The sequence below is a fragment of the Phascolarctos cinereus genome, unplaced genomic scaffold, assembly GCF_003287225.1.
Source record: "Phascolarctos cinereus isolate Bilbo 61053 unplaced genomic scaffold, phaCin_HiC Scaffold_1;HRSCAF=81, whole genome shotgun sequence".
NCBI classification, from domain to species: domain Eukaryota; kingdom Metazoa; phylum Chordata; class Mammalia; order Diprotodontia; family Phascolarctidae; genus Phascolarctos; species Phascolarctos cinereus.
In genome coordinates, this window is record NW_027555514.1 from 98,455,451 (window position 1) to 98,476,052 (window position 20,602).

General features: G+C 37.0%; 1 protein-coding gene across 5 annotated transcripts in view; it reads left to right on the top strand.

The window, feature by feature from the left end:
• The window catches only part of TPK1 (thiamin pyrophosphokinase 1), a 475,657-nt gene that overhangs the window by 332,491 nt on the left and 122,564 nt on the right, over positions 1-20,602 (top strand). For all 5 annotated transcript variants that reach the window (XM_020998083.2, XM_020998084.2, XM_020998085.2 and 2 more), the window contains one exon: positions 19,918-20,029. In XM_020998083.2, coding sequence (XP_020853742.1) covers positions 19,918-20,029 — 112 coding nt within the window. The remainder of the gene's footprint in view (positions 1-19,917; positions 20,030-20,602) is intronic.

The following is a 20,602-nucleotide window of genomic DNA, read 5'->3' on the forward strand; positions in this document are numbered from 1 at the left end:
TAGCTGCCCTGGTATTGTTCCCTCTTAAACCCTTTCCTGATGAAAGTGGATTACCAGAACTACTATCCCTCCTCCCCCGTCTAATTCCTCTGTGTCGATTCTTCCTCTTGCACTTCATTTGTATAAAATAATTACTCTTTTTAGCTAAATGGTTTTACTTTTTAAAGTTATATCATACTCTACCCCAATCTTTCTTAAGAACTACCAGATTACTTATGACGATCTTAGATGCATGTTTTACATTTCACATATATAAAAGGTAAATGGTCTGTCTTTATTAAATACCTTGCAATCAGTATTTGGTACATACCTTTATGTTTCTCTTGGCTCTTGTATGTCTATTAATTTTCTATTGAGTTCAGGTGGTTTTTTGTTTTTGTTTTTTTGTTAAAGAAAGTTCTGAAAGTCTGATAGTTGATCAAATGTCCCTTTTGATTATATTTAACTTTGCTGAGTATATTTTCAGCCAGAACTCCAGTTCTTTTGCTCTTTAATATATTGTGTTCCAAGACATGTGGTCCTTTAGTGTCTCTGCTGCTAGGTCATGTGTGATTCTAATTTTGGCGCTGTCATATTTAAATTATTTTTCCTTGTTACTCTTAATATTTTATCCTTGAGCTGAGGTTTGCAGAATTTGCCTTTTTATAAGACATTTATAAGGAGTGCTTAATGCAAACATTTTTCCTACTCCATATTTTTTTACTAAAACTGTGGATGCTGGACAAGTTGCTTAACTCTTAAGTGTTCTAGGTAACTCTTTAAGACCATAAGTTGCAAAGAAGATGCAAACCTGTGTTGGTAAAAGAAGTCTCCCCTTAGGAAGTTCCCAACATCATTAAAATCACAGGTTCATTCTGTATTGTGAGAAATGATTGAATATTTAGTTATTAATATCAGAACCGAGATTTTTCCCCTATTCTACTACCTCATCTAGAAACCAACCAGTGTGGGAAATCTTTTTAAAACACTTAACCCAGGCAGAATTTCTGAGATCGAATGAAAGATATTAAAAGAAATTCTGAGTTTGAGTTAATGGGTACATTACTGCTCCTTGGGTTTGCTCTGACAGGTCTGTGGATCTTCCTTTTTGTCAGACAGGTGACATGGAAATTGATAAGTCTCTTTGACCAAGACTTAGGTGATCCAAGTCACAGTAACCCAAGAAATTCATTGGAATATAGCTCAGCCTTTCACTGTAATATTCATTTTCTCATTAATTGTTCCCTGTCAGACTTGATTGCCCTCAGGAATAACTGCTTTTCAAAAGGCACTGCCATTAGGTGTTTTTGGTCTAAGATAGACAACAAGCTGGCATTGTTAAATTCAATTACCAAAATATTGTGGCTCTTGGTTCTTTTAAAACACCATACTATCCCCATAATGAAAATTGTCTGTTTTATAATATTCTCTTTCTGGTGGTCTGATTTTGTATTCTATCAAATTACCATTCCATTCAGTCAGCAGTTTTAATGAATAATTAGTTACTTCCTTGGTATTTTGTATTTATAGTGTGCATATCCTTCTAAATCAATCAAGGGACACTTCTTAACTACCTGTTCTTTGCCAGATACTGTGCCAGGTTGTCTGGATGCAAGTGTAAAGAATGAAATAATCCTTCCTTGCATGAAGTTTGAGGTATAATTTCTAATCTGTTTTACTAATCTGCTTGTTGTATTTCTTCCAAAAGTAGCTGGTTTTGACAGTTACAACTTTCTGTTATCATTAGAGAGAAAGTAATATCAATCCTGTATCTTTCTGACTTAAAAAAAATTTTCAGATGACCTGAGTTCAAATCCAGCCTCAGACCAAACACTTGACACTTATGAGCTGTGTGACCCTGGGCAAGTCGCTTAACCCCCCCAATTGCCTATTAAAAAAACTTTTTTTTCTCTTAATTGTCTTGAGTTTTTGTTCCAGCATAAGGATTTTGTTTTAATTCTCTATTTTTAAAGCATCTTCTCAGAAATTTAATAGGTTTAATGCTAAAGTTGTTGATTAAGTTGTATACTGTCACAAGTTTTACATATTAGCATGGCCTATCAACCATTAGTAGCTTTCTAATTGTGAGGGGGTGGGGGTCTTCCTTTCAACAAAAACAATTTTGTAGTTGAAGTTATATAAATCCAGTATATATCTTAGGAGAGTAAGTTGCTGATATTTTGCTCTTATAAATTATTGCTCTTTTTATTTAACTTTTCCCCTAGTTTCTGGTAGTATAAGAGAAATGTTTATTTTTGTGGATACATTTTGTCTTCTGCTTTTCATTGAAGCTGTTTGTTGTGTGTGTGTGTGTGTGTGTGTTTGTGTGTTTAATTCTCTTAGCTTTTTAAAGTATCATCTACAAGTAGAGAAAATAATATGGTCTGGGGTTATTGCCTTAAGTTCCTTTGTCTTGTCATATTTCCATATTTATAGTGTATTGAAAGCTGGCCTTCAAGTCTGGAAGACCTAGCTTCCCGTACTCCTTCTGGTTGTGTGACCTTGAGCAAATTACGTAATTTCCCAGTGCTCCATGCAGCTTTCATTTTGCCAAATTCTAATTTTTAACAAATTGTTTTCTTCTATTAGACTTTGTACCTCCTTTTCCATTTAGGCCATTTTATTTTTTAAGGAGTTCTCCTCAGTGAGTTTTTGTGTGTCCTTTTCCATTTGGCCAATTCTGCTTTTTAAGGAGTTGTTTTCTTCAGTGTGCTTTTTACACAGTAGCAGCCATGTTATGTGATGACTAACATTGATGGACTTAGCCATTCTTGGCAATGCAAGGATCTAAGACATCTCCAAAGGTCTCCTGATAGAAAATGCTATCCATATGCAAAGAAAGAGCTATGGGGTTTGCTATTTGCTGTTTTTTTTTCTTCTCTTTTGTTTTGTTTCTTCTTTCTGGTGGTTCCACATATTGGTTCTAATTCTTCCTTGCAACATCACTAATGTGAAAATATGTTTATTGGAATGTATATTTATAGCCTATATCAGATTGCATGCTGTCTTGGAGAGGGAGGAAGGAAGGCAGGGGGAGAAAAATTTAAAACTCAAAAGCTTATGGAAGTGATTGTTGATAAATCAAAATTAATTAATTAAAAAAAAGAAAAATATTTTTCATTTTGCCTGCTGTTTCCACTATTTCCAGTCAATTTTCTTAAGTGCTTTACTGGGATGTGATATTTGTTCTATTCTTTATCTTTTATCAGTGACCAGTATTTTTTTTTTTTGGTAGGCAATGGGGTTAAAGGATTTGCTCAGGGTCACACAGCTAGTGATTGTTATGTATCTGAGGTTGGATTTGAACTCAGGTCCTCCTGACTCCAAGGCCAGAGCTTTATCCGCTGTACCACCTAGCTGCCCCAATGACCAGTATTTACCACATTGTTTCATTGAGCTCTGTCATCTTGCTCTTTTGCTTTGGTTTGTAGAGAACTCAGGTGTTTTCTGTGTTATACTCTTTTAAGTTTTCTTTTTTTGTTAATTTTGTTCCTTTATATTGCCTGCCATCTCCATTTTTTTCTCTTCTAAATAGACTATCCCAATCCTTATGGTCTAAAGCTTCAACATTTTCCATAATTTTCTCCTATCTAAGCCACTGCTAATAATGTTCTTGTAGACTTTTTTAGAGATCTTTTTGTTGTTGTTTAGTTATTTTCAGTCACTTCTCTGACTCTTTGTTACCCTTTTGGTTTTTTGTTTGTTTGTTTATTTGTTGTTTGGCAAAGAGTGGTTTGCCATTTCCTTCTGCAGCTCATGTTATAGATGAAGCAACTGAGTTAATGGGGTGAAATGACTTTCCCGTGGTCACACAGGTAGTACATGCCTGAGACTAGATTTGAACTCAGTCTTCCTGACTCCAGGCCCAGTGTTCTGCCCACTGTACCTCCTACCTGCCCCAATCAGGGATCTTATTTCAGTGATTATATATGTAACATGTTTCTTAATTTAATCTCTTAATTGAAAGTTTTATTCATTCTGAAATTTCTTGAAGCAGTTTTGTTTTCTCTTCTAGGGGCTTTGTTATTATTGCTACCATATTTGTTTCTTTGTTTTTCCTTCTTGGAGGAAGTATGGAAGTTTTCTGAGCCAGATTGAGCAAGGGGAAAATTTCAGACATGGCAAATTAACAGTGCACAAGCCTAGAGGAATGTTTTGTGAGGAGAGTAGCAAGAAGTCCAGATTGAATGGATGGTAGATTGGATAATGGGAGTGATGTGTAATTAGTTTTGTGGGGCCAGCTTGTGACAGGCTTTAAAACCAGACAGAGGAATTGATATTTTATCCTTAAAGCGATAGGGGGCCACTTGAGGTTATTGAATAGAATAATGATAAGGAAATCTTTGTAGTCACCCAGGTTTGCAAGTTCAATATCTTCCTCAACTCCTCATGCCTTCCTCACTTGATATATACAGTTGGTCATCAGATCTTCTTTTTTCTGTTTCTACAACATTTTAAATAGATAGATGAAAGATAGACACACATGTTTTCCTCTGTGTGTGTGTGTACGTGTGTGTGTGTGTGTGTCTGTGTGTCTGTCTGTCTTTCCACTTTCACCACTACTACCACCCTAAATCTGGTCCTCATCACCCATTCCCTAGACTATGGTAATTGCAGGAGATGTTGTGGAAGTAGAAAGTGTGAGATTTGACCATTGATTAAACATATGAGATGATACTCTGAATTTGTAAACCTGGGAGACTAGAAGTATGATGTTTCTTAGCTGCAATAGAAAAGATTGAATGAAGGATCCATTTTGGGGGACAGATAATAATTGGTTATGTTTCTAACATGTTGGATTTGACATATTTCTAAAACATATTGTTCAAAATGTCCTTTACATAGTGGCTAATGCAGAATTGTAGTTCCTTAGAGATCCTGGCAAGATAATTAGATCTGTGGGTCATTTGCTAAATAAATTCATACAAGCTGATTAGATCACCAAGTGAGATAATACTGAGAGCAAAGAGAGGAAGGTTGAGAGTACATGTACCTGAATTTAGAAGATATAATGTGGATGAAGTTTCAATAAGGAATAATGGGAAAAATTGGTTAGGGTGAACTTGGGGAGAGTATTTTCTTTTTGTTTTTGGTGAGGCAATTGGGGTTAAGTGACTTGCCCAGGGTCGCACAGCTAGTAGGTGTTAAGTGTCTGAGACCGGATTTGAACTCAGGTCTTCCTGACTCCAAGGCCGGAGCTTTATCCATGGTACCACCTAGCTGCCTCAAGGGAGAATATTTTCATAAAAACAAAGAGAAGAGGGAGTATCCAGGACGATATGGTGGTCAAATGCTTCAGAGAGAAAAGTCAATCATATTTGGCACTTCAAAGAAGATCACTGGTAACTTTTGAGAACAGTTTCATTTCAATTATGGAGCCTCAAGCCAAATTCCTAAAGGTTGGAGAATGAAGGTTGACTCAGTGGTTGCAATAATTGTAAAACCACTTCCCCCTCTTTTTCCCCTACAGGAAATGATGAGGGGAAGACATATAAGGTAATAGCTTCTAGAAATGGTTTGGTCTAGTGAAGGGAAGTAAGCTTATTTTTTTGGAAATAGGAAGGGATCTAGTCACTAAGATGAGATTGAAGATGTGAAGGGGTGGGCTAGAAAGTCAAATGTCATCTCTCCAACCTATGGATTCTTACTAACACTTGGACTCTTTCCCTCTCATGTTCTAGTCAGTATTAATGGTATTAGTTCAGCTCAATAAAGCTTTATTAGATGCTGTCATCTAAAACTGTTTCCTATACCATTTATACAGAACTCCTTATATTCCAGATACCAAAAATTATACCATCTTTACAGATCTCCTTATATTCCAAATACCAAAAATAAAAATCAGAGGAAAATTCTTTCTGTGTTGTGTAGTAGAAAGGTTAAAGGCCATTTTTTTTTACCTTTGGCATGGTTCTACTTGAAAATTTAAAATAAGAACTACACAAATCCTAATCTACACATGCCTAACTAAATGATGATGATGATGATAATTGATGATGATGACTGTGAATATTTATACATTATAAGATGTGCAAAGTGCTTTACATTATATTATCTTACTTGATTTGATCCTCACAACAACCCTGTGGGAGAGGTGTTAAAGTTCAGTTTTCTGAAAAAATTTTTAATTCTTTCCCCACAAATACTTCACTGTTAACCATCCTGATTTTTCTATAAAGAAATAGCAAAGTACTTCTTTAAAACAAACAAACAAAACAAAACATGTGGACTATTTCAGGAGGATTATTAGCCCATGAGGAAAAAAAAATACTAGCTACTCACTTCTCCATAAACCATCCCTTATATTAGCTGCCAAGTGTTCTTGAGATGCAGGACCAGTTTATGTTGTTTATTTGGACAGGAAAATAATTGGAACATTTCTGGTTATTCTCTCCCCCACCATTCAGCCTGGATGTACTGCCAAGAAGCTACTCAGTTAACTGCAGAGTTCTTCCCTTGTGAGTCTCCTGATGAATAGCTGATCTAGAGGAAAGGAGGAGTCTGGTGGAAGAAAGTGTTTGTACTCAAAGTAATCTTTGTAGTTGATTACCTATTGTAGGCGTATCTGTCCGTGCTGATCTATTACTTTGCAGAAGAATTGAGGGCAGTTAGTAAAGTAACCTAGAGAGAAAGTTGAAATGTTTATTGGGATGCTCATTTTACCAGCCACAAATTGTCATATTACAAGGACCTCTTTTTTGGGGGAAGGGGGGGCAGGGTGTAGAGGGAAATCTGGTCGATATACTGTCTAATTTTTCCCAGGAATGCTGAAAAGAAAAAAGTCTTGTATTGCTTTTGAACTAGAACCAGCTACAGATGCCCAATTTAGAGTTCCTAGAATCATAGCTTCAATAAGAGCAAAACAAAAAAAATTCAAAAACAAAATTTAGACATGTTATTATTCTAGAAGGATTTCTCAGAACCTTTCTCAAAAGAACTTAAAATATATGCACATCCACACTCATACCTCTTCTTGCTCTCCCTCCCTCATCCCCACACCAAGTGGGATATCTCCCCCAGAGATATCTCACAAAATATGGGGCATTTTAAAAGTTAAACATTAAACTAGAAACTATCAACAGCATAAATAACTATGGTATTTCTTTCCTATGAGACCTTACTGTTTTAAGCAGAGTACAAAAATGAGAGCGTATCTATGTAGCCAGTTTTTCAACTTTGAATTTTCAAAAGGCTTTTCAATTATTTTCTTTTCATGTTTTACAATATTATTGGTAATTAGTGATAGTATTTTTTTTTATCCCTCCAAAACTACTGGGGCAAAAGAAAGGAATAAGCATATGGGGAAATTAAGAGAAAGATGTAATAAATATCCATTAAGAACTACCTACTATGTGCCCAGCACTGTGCTAAGTGCTGGGGATTCAAATATGAAAAAGAAAGACAGTCCTTGCCCTCGTGTTGCTTACAATCTAACGGAAGAAGAAAACATGTTAAAAGAAGCTGAAAAGAGGAAGGTAAAGGGGAGGGGTGTGTGTGGAGAGAATAATGGTGGCAGAAATCCCAAGGAGTTCAGCCACGTGAAAAATGAAGAGGTAGCTTGGCATGCATACCCTCCTTAAATGGACATATTGGGACTGTGTCTTTACTGAGCTGTGCAAAACGAGGAGTCTCAATCAGGAGGACATAAGGTACTAATGAAGTGTGAGTATCAGACAAGGCTAATGCAGTCTTACAGGATGATGAGCTTCCTGGGGCCAGGATAGAGAAATACAAAGGGGTGCAGCCAGTTGGGAAATGAGATGACACAAAGATGATACAACCTTGTGTTCCCGTCATAAATGAATGCAAAAACATTAAGAGCCTTTTATAAGCCAGTCCTTGGGCTAAACTCTTGGGATATAAAGACAAAGGTGATGCTTTACCTGTCCTTAATGGATTTATAGTCTAAAAAGAGGAGACTACATTTAGTTGAATGGTAGCCAGGAAAAAATTGGAGCCATAGGGCAGTCACTAAGTTTACATTTTCCTGGCGAGGTTTAGCAGGTATTGAAATAAGTAAATATAAAGTAATTAGAGATGAGAGAGACCACGTACAGCTGGGAATCAGGTAAAGTTATGTAAGGGATATAACACTTGATTTGATTACTGAATTAAAATAAAGACTAAAATTGGATGGGAGAAAGTGATGCGTTCTGGATATGGGATGTTATAGACATAGTGGAAAGAGCTTTGGATTTGAATTCAGTCTTCTTGACTGTGAAACTCTCTAGTGTGTGACTCCTGGTGGATGATTCTTCTTCTCAACTGTAAAAATGAGGGTGACACAGAGGGGCTGTTGGGGAAATGCTTTTTAATTCTATAGAAAATGGGTTTAGTTCTTTCTAAATGTGAGGTATAGAGAGGTGACAGAAATAAGAAGTCAGTAGGTCAGTAATCTACTCAGTATCACTGTTTTACCTGGGAACAAATAATATTGGGAGGGGTGGTATTAAAGTGGTTGGTCTGATAAAGGATTATCCGCTTTGCCCTTTTATTTTTTCCATTATGTGACAGCATATTTTAGAATATTGTTTCCATAATAAAGTTTCAGAATCCTTGTTTTATTCCCAGGCACAGCTTAGAAGCTTCCTCCTTGCTGGAAGCTGTCCTTGTTCTCATTCTTATGTGTGTACATATGATAGCCCCCTCCCCACCTCCACCCCACCCCAGTACAATCTCGATGATGATGATGATGATGATAGTAATAAAAACTAGTGTAAACTAACAGATATTAAGTAACTTGCCCAGGGTCACAGTCTGTCTGTCTGTCTGTCTCTTTCTCTCTCTCTTCTCTCTCTTTCTCTCTGTCTCTGTCACACACACACACACACACACACACACACACACATACACACACACACACACACACACACCCCCTAGTCATTGTTTGGGTTCAAATTTGAACTCGGGTCTTCCTGATTCCATGTCCAGTACTCTACCCACTGTGGTGCCTTGCTGCCCCTTGAAGACAGCTCCTTGCTGGCACTCTTTGCTGCTTCTGTTTTTGTATCCCAGCTCCTAGTGCAGTAACTTGTACTGTTAGGTACTTAATAGACGTTTGTCAAATTGAATTGAATTGAGGAAGGACTCAAAACCACTCACATTTCTCTTTCTCTCAGCGGTCATTTTTAGGTTTATAAATCTGGCTCAGGTTAGAAATGTGATTCTTGTGACTGAAGGCATTTGCAAAACTTTGAGAAAAAAATGTCAGTTATGAGATTACCTTCAGTATCTGAGAATCACAGAATCTCCCATTTGGAAGGTATCTTGGAGGTTGAGGAGTTTAAGCTGAATCAGACAACATGATTTGCCAAACTTCTCTTCCATCCCTGTAGCATACTCAATGGTCATCCATAGCTTTTGCTTAAAGAACAGGAGAAGTTAAAAGGTCAAAGCCAAACAGTTGAGTTTCCAAGCAATCCAGACCAAAAAGCATTTCAGATATTCCTATTAAAAGTTGATTCCACAGGACTCCTTTAGTTCTGTAAACTATTGAAATGTGCAGATGGAATCATCAGATACGAAATATCACAGTGCAAAAAAATAACTTACTCATTTTTCAAGCAGCCCATATAAATCATGAAACAGTATTATGCCAGACGTGTCAATGTCAGCAAATAACCTACCTTTTCTGGAATTGTTTTATATGTTTATCATGATAATCCCAGGGATCTTTTCCTGTGATTCTGTATATAGGTACTGTAGAATAAGAAGAGAATGTAGAAGGCCTTCTCACTTAAGAATTCTGTAAATCCAGCTTTGCTTAACTAGGAGAGTCTCCCATAGGCATACCTGAAAACAGTTAACCTTCAAGGATCAAAAGCTTGTCTAAATATTGACCATCCTTCCAGACTCACACCTACACATCATCTTTGACTTTCACTCCCCCTCCCCCATTCAGTCTCTTGCCAAGACCTATTAATTCTGCCTTGGTGAAATCTCTCATGTCCCTTCTCTCCCCTGACACTGATGCAGGGTCTCTTCTTCTCCTGTCTAAATTATTTCAGTGCCTTCTGCTTGGTGTTCCTTCCTCAAATCGCTCCCCACTCTAATCCATCTTTCACTCAGCTGTCAGTTCTGACCCTGTCACTGCCCTTTGTAATCCACTCCAGTGGTTCTCCTCACCTCCAAGATCAAATACAAAATCCCTCCTACCTATTTTTTATCTTCTTACTCCTTATTCATCCTCACATACTCTGTGGTCTAGTGACAATGGCCTCCTTGCTGTTCCTTGAATAAGACACTCTGTTTCCAGACTTGGGGCATTTTCATTGTCCTCATGCCTGGAATTCTCTTCCTTATTTCCATCTCCTGGTCTTCTTGTTTTCCTCCAAGTCCCAGTTAAAATTCTACCATCTAAAAGAAGCCTTTGCTGATCATCCTTCTTGCTACAGCCTTCCCTCTCTTGATTATTTCCTATTTATCACATATATAGCTTTTTTCTGCATTGTTGTTAGCATGTTTTCTCCCTCATTAAACTATGGGATCCCTGAGAGAGCAGGGATTTTTTTTTGGGGGGGGACCTTTCTTTGTATCGCTGGTGCTTAGCATAGTGCTTTTCACATAGTAAGAAATCAATAAACGCTTGATTGTTGGCTGACTTGATGAATATACTTATTCAGGATAATGTGATTCAAACCCTCGTTCTACTTTCTGTACTTTCATGGTCCGGGTGGTTCGGTAGTTCCACACGTTTACTGATAATATTGTTTAAGGACCTGGGACAGGGAGCACAGGGTGATCTCCAGACATTTATCGTCATGTGCTTCACCAGTGCTTAGGGAACCTTGGCTCATACTTAGGCCTACCACAGACCAGAGATCTTGGGTGTGATTATCTGTAAAGGATGAGATAAACATTCTCTAGCATCTTGATTGTATAGATGGATGGATGCCTCATAAGCTTGTCATTGTTTTTAAAACCTGCAGTCTTCCATTCTTCAACATCAGATTAAAAGCAAAAACTGCATTTATCACCCTCATTTTTCAGTTGCTTTCTTGATCTTTTTCATACCACCTTTTGATATTTTAATTTCATAAGCATCTACAATTGGGAAATTGCTATCAAAATCAAATGCTGTCTTTTTAAGGATTTAAAGACATACTGAGAATTGAGGTGTAAATGGTTAGAGCTTTTGTCTTAGTATTTTGGGAAACATTGTCTGGAGTGACCTTTGTCTTTCAAGGCTTTGGTTCATCTTTTTCAAGTTATACCGTATTTCATGTATTCTGCCTTCTAGCTTTGCCCTTTGAGTGAGAAAGGAGAGCTCCATCATAATGCATCTTTTCAGCATAGCTGGCATTCTAACACATCTTTGTTAAATGCTGTATTTAAGCTTTTATCATTTTTTTTGTGTGTGTTTAAAGTATTGCATTCTTCAACTTTCTCTGAATTGCACTGAGACCACTTTATGAATTTAACCCTACTCAAGAAGTGATTATTGTCCTTCTGTGTGCAAAGCCTAAAAAGGGGCAAGCAACTTCAGGGTAAGTTTCCTTGTCTTTTTTTCTATAACTTCTTAGCACGAAGCTAACATTGTCATCAAAGAAAGCTCTGGGTACATAGGACAGGAATAGGACAGGAACCTGCAAAATGATTCATGAGAAGGGATGGATGTAATTGATTATTTAATGTACCTGTAGTCTCCAGTAATGGCATAAATCTCCAGAGAAGTTCTGGGTTGTTAGACTGTATGCCTGCTTATATCAAATCACATACAGGCTAGCATGTATTAAGATCTCTGCAACCAGGAAAACTAGAAAGTACTGTGTATAAAGAAAGGAATAAATTGTTCTCTAAAACTACCCTTACAACGTTATCCCCCCCTCCTCCGGGATGGGGAGGGAATGGTTTCCCACAGTAGAACCCAGAGGATCTGTGTGCATAATGTTGTCCTCTTTGATCAATACTTTTACAAAAGGATAAAAATCCGTGAAGACCCAAATCATCGGTATCTGGCTTAGCAGAAGATCTTTTTTAGAGGAAGTCAGAACACTTTTGGGTAAATGTGAGAAAGAATGGTTTTACATAAAGACTAAAAGAGAGGCTTAGGTAATATTATGTCTTTTAGATAATTTAAAATTAATAATTGAAAAACAAAGTGACATGATAATAAATAAATATGTAAAAATAATAAAATAACAATAATGGCATTTTTATATTGCCTGCAATGTGTTAGTTCTGCTAAGTGCCTTATAAATATGATCTTATTTGATCATCCCAGCAACCCTGGGAAGTAGGTGCTATTTTATAGTTTTGGCAACTGAGGCAGACAGATTAAGTGTTTTTTATAGAGTCACACAGCTGATAAATGTCTAAGGCTGGATTTGAACTCAGCTCGTCTTTAGTTCAGGCTCAATGTTCTACCCCCTGTGCCAGCTAGCTGCCTCTTTTGTGCTATCTCTAGCATAGTAACACTTTGCTGAGGACTTTCCATGTACTTTTTTTTTTTTTGCCAAAAAGAAGAGTCTTCCCTTACATCTCTGATCCCCATTAACTAGGGGGAAAAATCCCCCTTAATTTTGGTAAAAATTCTTAAAGGAAATTAGCTAGAGCATTGTATAATATAGTATCACAAAGTTGTTGTCACAAAGAAAATAGGAGAAAGGGTTTTTTCTTTTAATTTTTAAAGATAAGCCTTAACTGATATTTCAGATCAACTCAATTCAGAGTATTTTGGTTGGTTTATCTTATTAAATCCTAAGGTACTTTATTTTTGGCACCATGAATACAAAGAGGCTTTTCATGACTACATTTACAGTTTTCTTGGCAAAGGTACTGGAGTAGTTTGTCATTTTTCTTCTGCAGCTCATTTTACAGATGTGGAAACTGAGGCAAACAGGGTTAAGTGACTCGCCCAGCATCACATAGCTAGTAAGTGTATGAGGCTGGATTCAAACTCAGGTCCTCCTGACTCTAGGCTGGTGCTCTCGCCATTGCACCACCAAAGATGCTACATATCTTCTGACAAGTGAAGCAATGGACTTAGAGTACAGCATAAGAAAGCTATTTGGAGGGCCCAGTGCAGGAATTTGTTTTGCTTTAGTATGCATATCTATTACAGGGGCTTTGTTTTTCTTGGGCACAAACACCCCTTTATTGATGGTTGGTAGGAGAGAAAATTAATTTCTGTTATTTGGAATAACAAAATTTAGTAAAAATAAACTAAAATGTAAGAGTGTGACTACATGATCTCTTAAAGTTTCTTCCAGATCAGAATCCTATGCTAAATCCTGTGACAGGTATTTCAGAGATCTTTAAGAAATCTTTTCTTTTTCTTTTTTAGGGGCGCTGAGGCAATTGGTGTTAAGTGACTAGCCTAGGGTCACACAGCTAGTGTCAGGTGTCTGAGGCCAAGTTTGAACTAGGTCCTCCTGACTGCAGGGCAGGTGATCTATCTACTGTGCCACCTGCTTGTCCCTTTAAGGAAGGTTTTCAGGGATAAAGTACCTAATAAGGTTAAATTAGAAAAGCCTTTTGGGGAAGGAGCTGGTGTGCAGCTAGATGGTACAGTGGAGAGTGCAAATCTGGCCTAAAATGCTGGGCAAGTCACTTAACCCTTGTTGCCTCAGTTTCCTCACATGTAAAATGAGCTAGAGAAGGAAATGGCAAACCACTCCAGTGTCCTTGCCCAGAAAACTCCAGATGGAGTCACAAGATTGGACGCGTCTGAACAACATCAGGAAAAACCTTTTGAACAGCTCTCAACCTATACCCTCCTAAGCTTTCCCAAACTTAAATTTTTAAGCCTCCCTACTATTTACCTTTCTCATATTCCTTCTTCCTGACTTGGTGGTGTTGCATATTCAATGCATTCCTGGTGTTTTGTTTATTCTCAACTGTACCCTCATCCTTGTTTCCTATCCCAGGTATTAATACCAACCCATAATCTGGGGTTCTCAAAAATTCTATTATTAACTGTTAAAATGACTTCTGAAAAAATTTAATTGCTCCATACCATAGTTTTAGTCCTTTCATATTTATGCACAGAAATTCTATAAGGCCACATATACCCGCAGAACTCTTTGCCCGCATACCACCACCATACATTTACACTGTTTTGTGACCTTGGCTACACTGACTGTATGTATTAGCAGAATAGAATTTTAATCCTTTATTTAAATTCTTTAGCATTTAGCATATTGAAATAGTTACGTAAAGATCTAGAAATAAATATAATTCTACTTTCTTACACTAGTACACTTTTCTTTACACTAAATCAATTTTATGAGAAAGAGGGGAAAGAAAAGATTTTTCATTTTGAGTATATGACATCACCTCAGAGTGGTGAGTCATACTCTTAGAGAAAAGTGTTATTGGCTTAATCTAATCTCATCATTGGTTACCCTCCTTATTGATCCAACTGGTTCCTGTAACTAACTAGATAAATACAAATCTAGTGGGAGTACAAAATGACCTTCTTGGAGGCCTGAATACTGAGAGCCTCACACAAACTCAGGATCCTAAAAGCTTCCATGTAGTGAATTCCCTGGGTCACATGGTCATAAATCATTTTTATCCATATTACACTTCACAGAGTTTTTGCTCCAAGAATGCAGATTATCAGCATCAGGAAAACCTTGATACAGAATTCAATAGCCTAATTACCTAGAGCCTAGCCTGGTTTCTGTTGGTCAAAGATGCATTGCCTCATATCCTTTTCTTCCATGCAAATTTATTCATGACTCCTTTGAACTGAGAAGAGATAGGAAGTCAGCTGTACCATGACATGTGTGTGGTTGATATGGTTTCAGTGGCTCCATGGTGAGGTTTGTGTGAAGACAACTTAACCTGCTGTTTGCTTTGCTAACATTTCAATACAATCCAACAAAATTAAATTAATGTACTTACTCTGCATAAGGCTTTGCACTAGGTGCTTGTATGTCAACAATGAAAGAAGTCAGCTTACATTTTGGCAAGGAGGGGAAAGACATAAATAACTATATAGATGAATATGTAAATGATAACACCAGGAGGAAGTATTCATTGCTGATACCTAATGATCAGGAAATATTTATTTATTTAAAATAAAAAATCACTAATTTGTAATTGTATGTCCTAAATCCACCTTCTTTGTTCATGCATTATAAAAGCACTTGCAGTATCAACACTTAAGAAGGACAGATACTGTCTTGTATTTTTAATATAACAGGTACCACACTGTGAGCATTCAATAAATATTCGTTGAAGGTGATGCTAGCCTCATTTCAGCCTCATAGCACCACAGAACCAACAGGAAATAGACAGCATGTTAGGATTTCGTTTAACTAGGTCTGTGATTTCATATTGGCTTCCTGTAGGGTTAAAGATAAAAAAGGGTCTCAGTGAAGAAAGTGAATAAAAGTAGATTTCTCCCTATTTCCATATCCTTTGAGATAGTGACAAAGAAGGGACTAGTAGCAAATGAAGTCTTCCTTTTTTAAAGACTGGCCTCAAAACCAGTGATTTCTTTCTTTTCATGAGCAGACTTTGCTTAAAACAGAGTCAAACATTCACTTAAGGAATCTGTTAATGTTGGGATTTGTAGAATAGTATTCTGCTACTATTTAAAAGAAAAGAATCAGTGAAAGGTTGAAGGGAGGAAGGAAGCAGAAAGAACAAAATAATGAAAGAATGAAGAAAAAGAAAGAAAGAACTCTAAGCTTAAGGGGAAAACCCATTATACCAATCACTAATATATTTAATACATTTTTAATCATTCTTAAACTTTCAGTTTCTAGAACTTTCATCTGAAATGAGGATTATTTTTATTATTATTGTTTCCTTTCAAATCCTTTTTCCTTCTTTTTTTGAGAAAAATTAGTATTGTCCAAAATCAGAAATCATCAATTTTGTAATCATATCTTTTAAAATAGTGAGTTCAATGTCTACTTAATTCTCTTTTCAGATTGCTTTCTCTATTGCAATTCTCTATTTAACTCCTGTATATGGGCTATATTTGATCTTTCCTAATTGAACATTTAAAGAAAATTAGAAAATATATTCTGTGGGAGGAGAAAATGGTTATATTATATAGTATAGAATTGCTTTTTATTAGTTTGCATGTCTCATATTTCAACTAACCTTGAATCATTTTTACAGTTCAGATGTCATCAGCTAACCACCTTAGGGCAGGGACTCAGCATTCTAGATGTGTGTGTGTGTGTGTGTGTGTGTGTGTGTGTGTGTGTGTACACACACACACACACACACACACACATATATATATATATATATATATAAAACATGACATATATGTGACATATAAATGACATACCATGTAAGTGATTATCAAGCCTTTGATAGAATTCATCACCCAAGGACCTAATCTACTTTCTAATGATTGTTAGTAAGTTGTTTGTTTTTTTCCTCAATTCAGGTCACCAAGCTCAAATCAGCCACTGTTACTTCCCTTCAATGTCACTTATTCCTAATTCCAAGTCTAAGTCCTTTTCTGTATAAGAACCATTCTGGTATTTAAAGACGACTTGACAGCTGTTCACCCTGAGTCCTCTCTTCTTCAAATGGAATACCCCCAGCTTCAGCCTTCAGCAGATCCTAATGTGGAAGGATCTCGAGGCATTGTCCTGTTAACAATCCTGGACACATTTTTCCAACTCACCTCACCAATGCACATCAGCACCTTCTCTGTAAGTTATAGTCTTAACTTCCTAGAGCACTGAGAGTTTAAGCCAAGGAACCTGTTCAGGCTTACAAAGTCCAGATGCATCAAAGGCAGGTCTTCAACTCGAGTAGTCCTGGCTTCAAGTCTAGCTTTCTATCCATCATACTACCCTACCTCTCACTGATTTATAGACATCCTTCCTAAATGTGATACCTAGAATTGATCATGTACTCTGGATGTTCTCTAACCAGTGATGAGTACAGTGGGACTGTCATGCCCATTCTCTTTTTTTTTTTTTTTGCGAGAATACAGCTTTTCTTTTAATGCTGTCTATAGGAATACTCTCACTCTTTTCGCTGCCATATTGCATGGTTTATTTCTTCAATTTACAATCCACTAAAATTTGACCCATAACTTTCCTAGATTAACTTACGTGGCTACCCCCTACACCCCAGTCTTGTTATTTGTGAAGTTAATTTTTGTTTTTTAAACTCAGGTGTAGAATTTTCTGCTCAACCCAATTAAATATCCTTTCATTGGATTTGGCCTAGCATTCTAGGCTGTTGGTATCTTTTTTTTTGCATCAGAAACGTCATGTATTTTATTAGTGTCCCCTTACATATTAGTTTTGTTCGCCAAATCCAGTTTAGCAAACATTTTTTAATGTATATCTAAGTCATTATCCTGTGCACCCAGGATGCAGAGGTGAAAAACAGCCCCTGAACTTGGGAACTTACCTTTGATGTACAGGATGTAGCAAATGGAAAATATAGATTAGCAAATGGCAAATAATTTTAAGGAAAAACTAGAGAAGGAAGAATGAGGAAAGGCATTCTCTGAGAAGTGGCAACCCAACTCAGCCTTCAAGGAAGTTAAGGGTCCTAATTAAATAGCTGGGTAGGGGAAATGCATTCCAAGAAAGAAGGACCAACTCAGCAAAGTCATGTAAATGAGATGAAATGTTGTGTGCTAAGGAAGAGCAAGTAGACTTTCAAAGCTTAGTAGTAATGCTTTATAGGCAGGTGGTAGATTTAGCAAGCATTTGCTTACTAAGTTTAACTAAGATATCTTCCTTTTCACATTCTATGTCTTTGAACACTAAAACCTTGACTGTCGCAACCTTCCTTAGCTTCTTTTCTCTTTTGATTGGAAGCATGGAGGGTAGAGCCTCCTCCTAATACTTCCTTTATAGGCAGCCAAAATTGGACTTTGGTACTCCACTTTGCATCTGCTGCTCTGCCTGGTTTCAACTCCAAGGAACACAATCTCCTCCATCCATTTTGTTTATCCTTTTGTGTGTTAGACTGTATGTTTCTTGAAGGCAAGGACTATTTTTCTTTTTATTAATTTACCCCCATTTCTTAACATAGGGTCTGCCACATAGTAAGTGCTTAATAAACATATATTGGATTGGATTGGACTAGAGCAGTTGGTTGGTACAGTGGGTGAAGTGCTAGGCCTGAACTCAGGAAGACCTGTGTTCAAGTGTGACCTTAGGCAAATCACTTAACTGCTTTCTGACTCAGTTTCCTCATTTGTAAAACAAGAATAATAATAGCACCTACCTCCAAGGGTTATTGTGAGGTTCAAATTATTTTTAAAGTATTTAAGGCACTGGGGTAGCTAGGTGGCACAATGGAAGTATGCCAGGGCTAGACTCGTCTTCCTGAGTTCAGATCTGGCCCCAAGATACTTACTAGCTGTGTGACACTGGGCAAGTCACTGAACTCTGCTTCAGTTCCTCATCTGTAAATTGAACTGGAAAAGGAAATGGCAAACTGCTTCAGCATCTTTGCCTCAAAGCCCTGAATGGGATCATGAAGAGTCAGGCAGGATTGCAAAATTACTGACAACAACAATTAGCACAATGCATGGAGCATAGTAGTCACTTAATAATTTTTTAATAATTAATTTATTTTTAGTTTTCAACATTCACTTTCATAAGATTTTGAGTTTTAAATTTAAATTTTTTTTCTCCTCCCTCTCCTATCCCCTCCCCAAGATGGGGAGCAAATGGTATGTTTCCATCTGCATTCACACTCCAAAGTTCTTTCTCTGGGTGTGGATAGCATTTTCCATCATGAATCTTTTGGAGTTGTCTTGCATTGCTGAGAAGAGCTAAGTCTATCAAAGTCAGTCTTTGTACAATGTGTCTGTTACTGTGTATAGCGTTCTCCTGGTTCTGCTCACTTCACTCAGCATCAGTTCATATAAGTCTTTCCAGGTTTTTCTGAAGTCTTCTTGCTCATCATTTCTTACAGCATAATAGTATTTCATTACATTCCTATGCCACAACTTGTTCAGCCATTCCCCCAATTGATGGGCAACCCCTCAATTTCCAGTTCTTTGCTACCACAAAAAGAACTGCTATAAATATTTTTGTACATCTGGGTCCTTCTCCATTTTTATGATCTCTTTGGAATACAGACCTAGAAGTGGTATTGCTGGGTCAAAGTGTATGCAGTTTTGTAGCCCTTTGGGCATAGTTCCAAATTGCTCTCCAGAGTGGTTGCATCAGTTCACAACTCTACCAACAATGCATTAGTGTTCCAATTTTCCCACATCTTCTCCAACATTTACCGTTTTCCTGTTTTGTCATGTTAGCCAATCTGATATGTGTGATATGGTACCTCAGAGTTGTTTTGATTTGCAATTCTCTAATCAATAGTGATTTAGAGCATTTTTTCATATGACTATAGATGGCTTGAATTTCTTCATCTGAGAACTGTCTGTTGATATCCTTTGACCATTATCAATTTGGGAATAACTTGTATTCTTATAAATTTTACTTAGTTCTCTATATATTTTTGAAATGAGGCCTTTATCAGAGATATTGGCTATAAAAATTGTTTCCCAGCTTTCTGCTTCCCTTCTAATCCTGTTGCATTGGCTTTGTTTGTGCAGAAACTTTTCGATTTAATGTAATCAGAATTATCTATTTTGCATTTCATAATGTTCTCTATCTTTTGTTTGCTCAAATTTTACCCTTCTCTATGGATCTGACAGGTAAATTGTTTCTTGCTCTCCTAGTTTGCTGATAGTTTCAGCCTTTATATCTAAATCATGTACTCATTTAGACTTTATCGTGGTATTTAATACTTGCTTGTTTTGTTTTGTTTTTGTTACCCCCTGCCAAAGCGGAAACCTTCCTTATGTTTCTTGGAGTAAACAATGAATTAGTGTCTAACTGAAACCCCCCTTTCCCAGAAACATCCTTGATAGAGTCTCTGGGGGTGTCCTTCCTCAGTGGCTTTCTGAGTATTGTAGGATCTGTTTGGGGGAGTGGTTTCATTTCTATAGGTAGGACTTCTAATAATCATTTTTTCTTTTTGTAGGGAAAGCACAAACTGCATGTAGACACTGGATTTGAAGGTGATTGGTGTGGCCTTGTTCCTGTTGGACACCCTTGTAAGCAAGTCACCACAACAGGCTTAAAATGGAATCTCAGTAAGTCTGATTTCCTTGATTCATGCTAAAAGTCATTTTGAAAGTTTAAAGAATCAAGCTTCATTTTTCCCAGCATCGTTATATACTTGTATAATTCCTCTACATGGGTTCTCTCTCTCTCTCTCTCTCTCTCTCACACACACACACACACACACACACACACACACACACACACACTCACTCACTGGTGTTTTCATGATAACACCAAAACCTGGCAGTTTTGCAGACAAGGTCTGTGTGCTGTTTGAATGGAATATGTTCGTGTACATGGTGTGATTTTAAAGATTTAAAGAAGGAAGGCCTTGTATCCAATTATCCTTTATCTCCACCAGTTTATTCTTGAAATATCACTATTATACATTCATTCCTTTGGGTTAAGTATTGACCTTTGAAGATTATTTTTAATGCATATTTATTTGTGCAGGGTAATATCTTTTATCAGTAAGGCTTTAAATGTGAATTGAGGTGCCCCCAGTATCGTTTGTGAGAGGAAACTTTTGGAAGCCAGAGTACACTGAATAATTAAGTAGAGAAAAGGAAGCAAAGGACTCAAGGAAGGATGGAGACATGTCT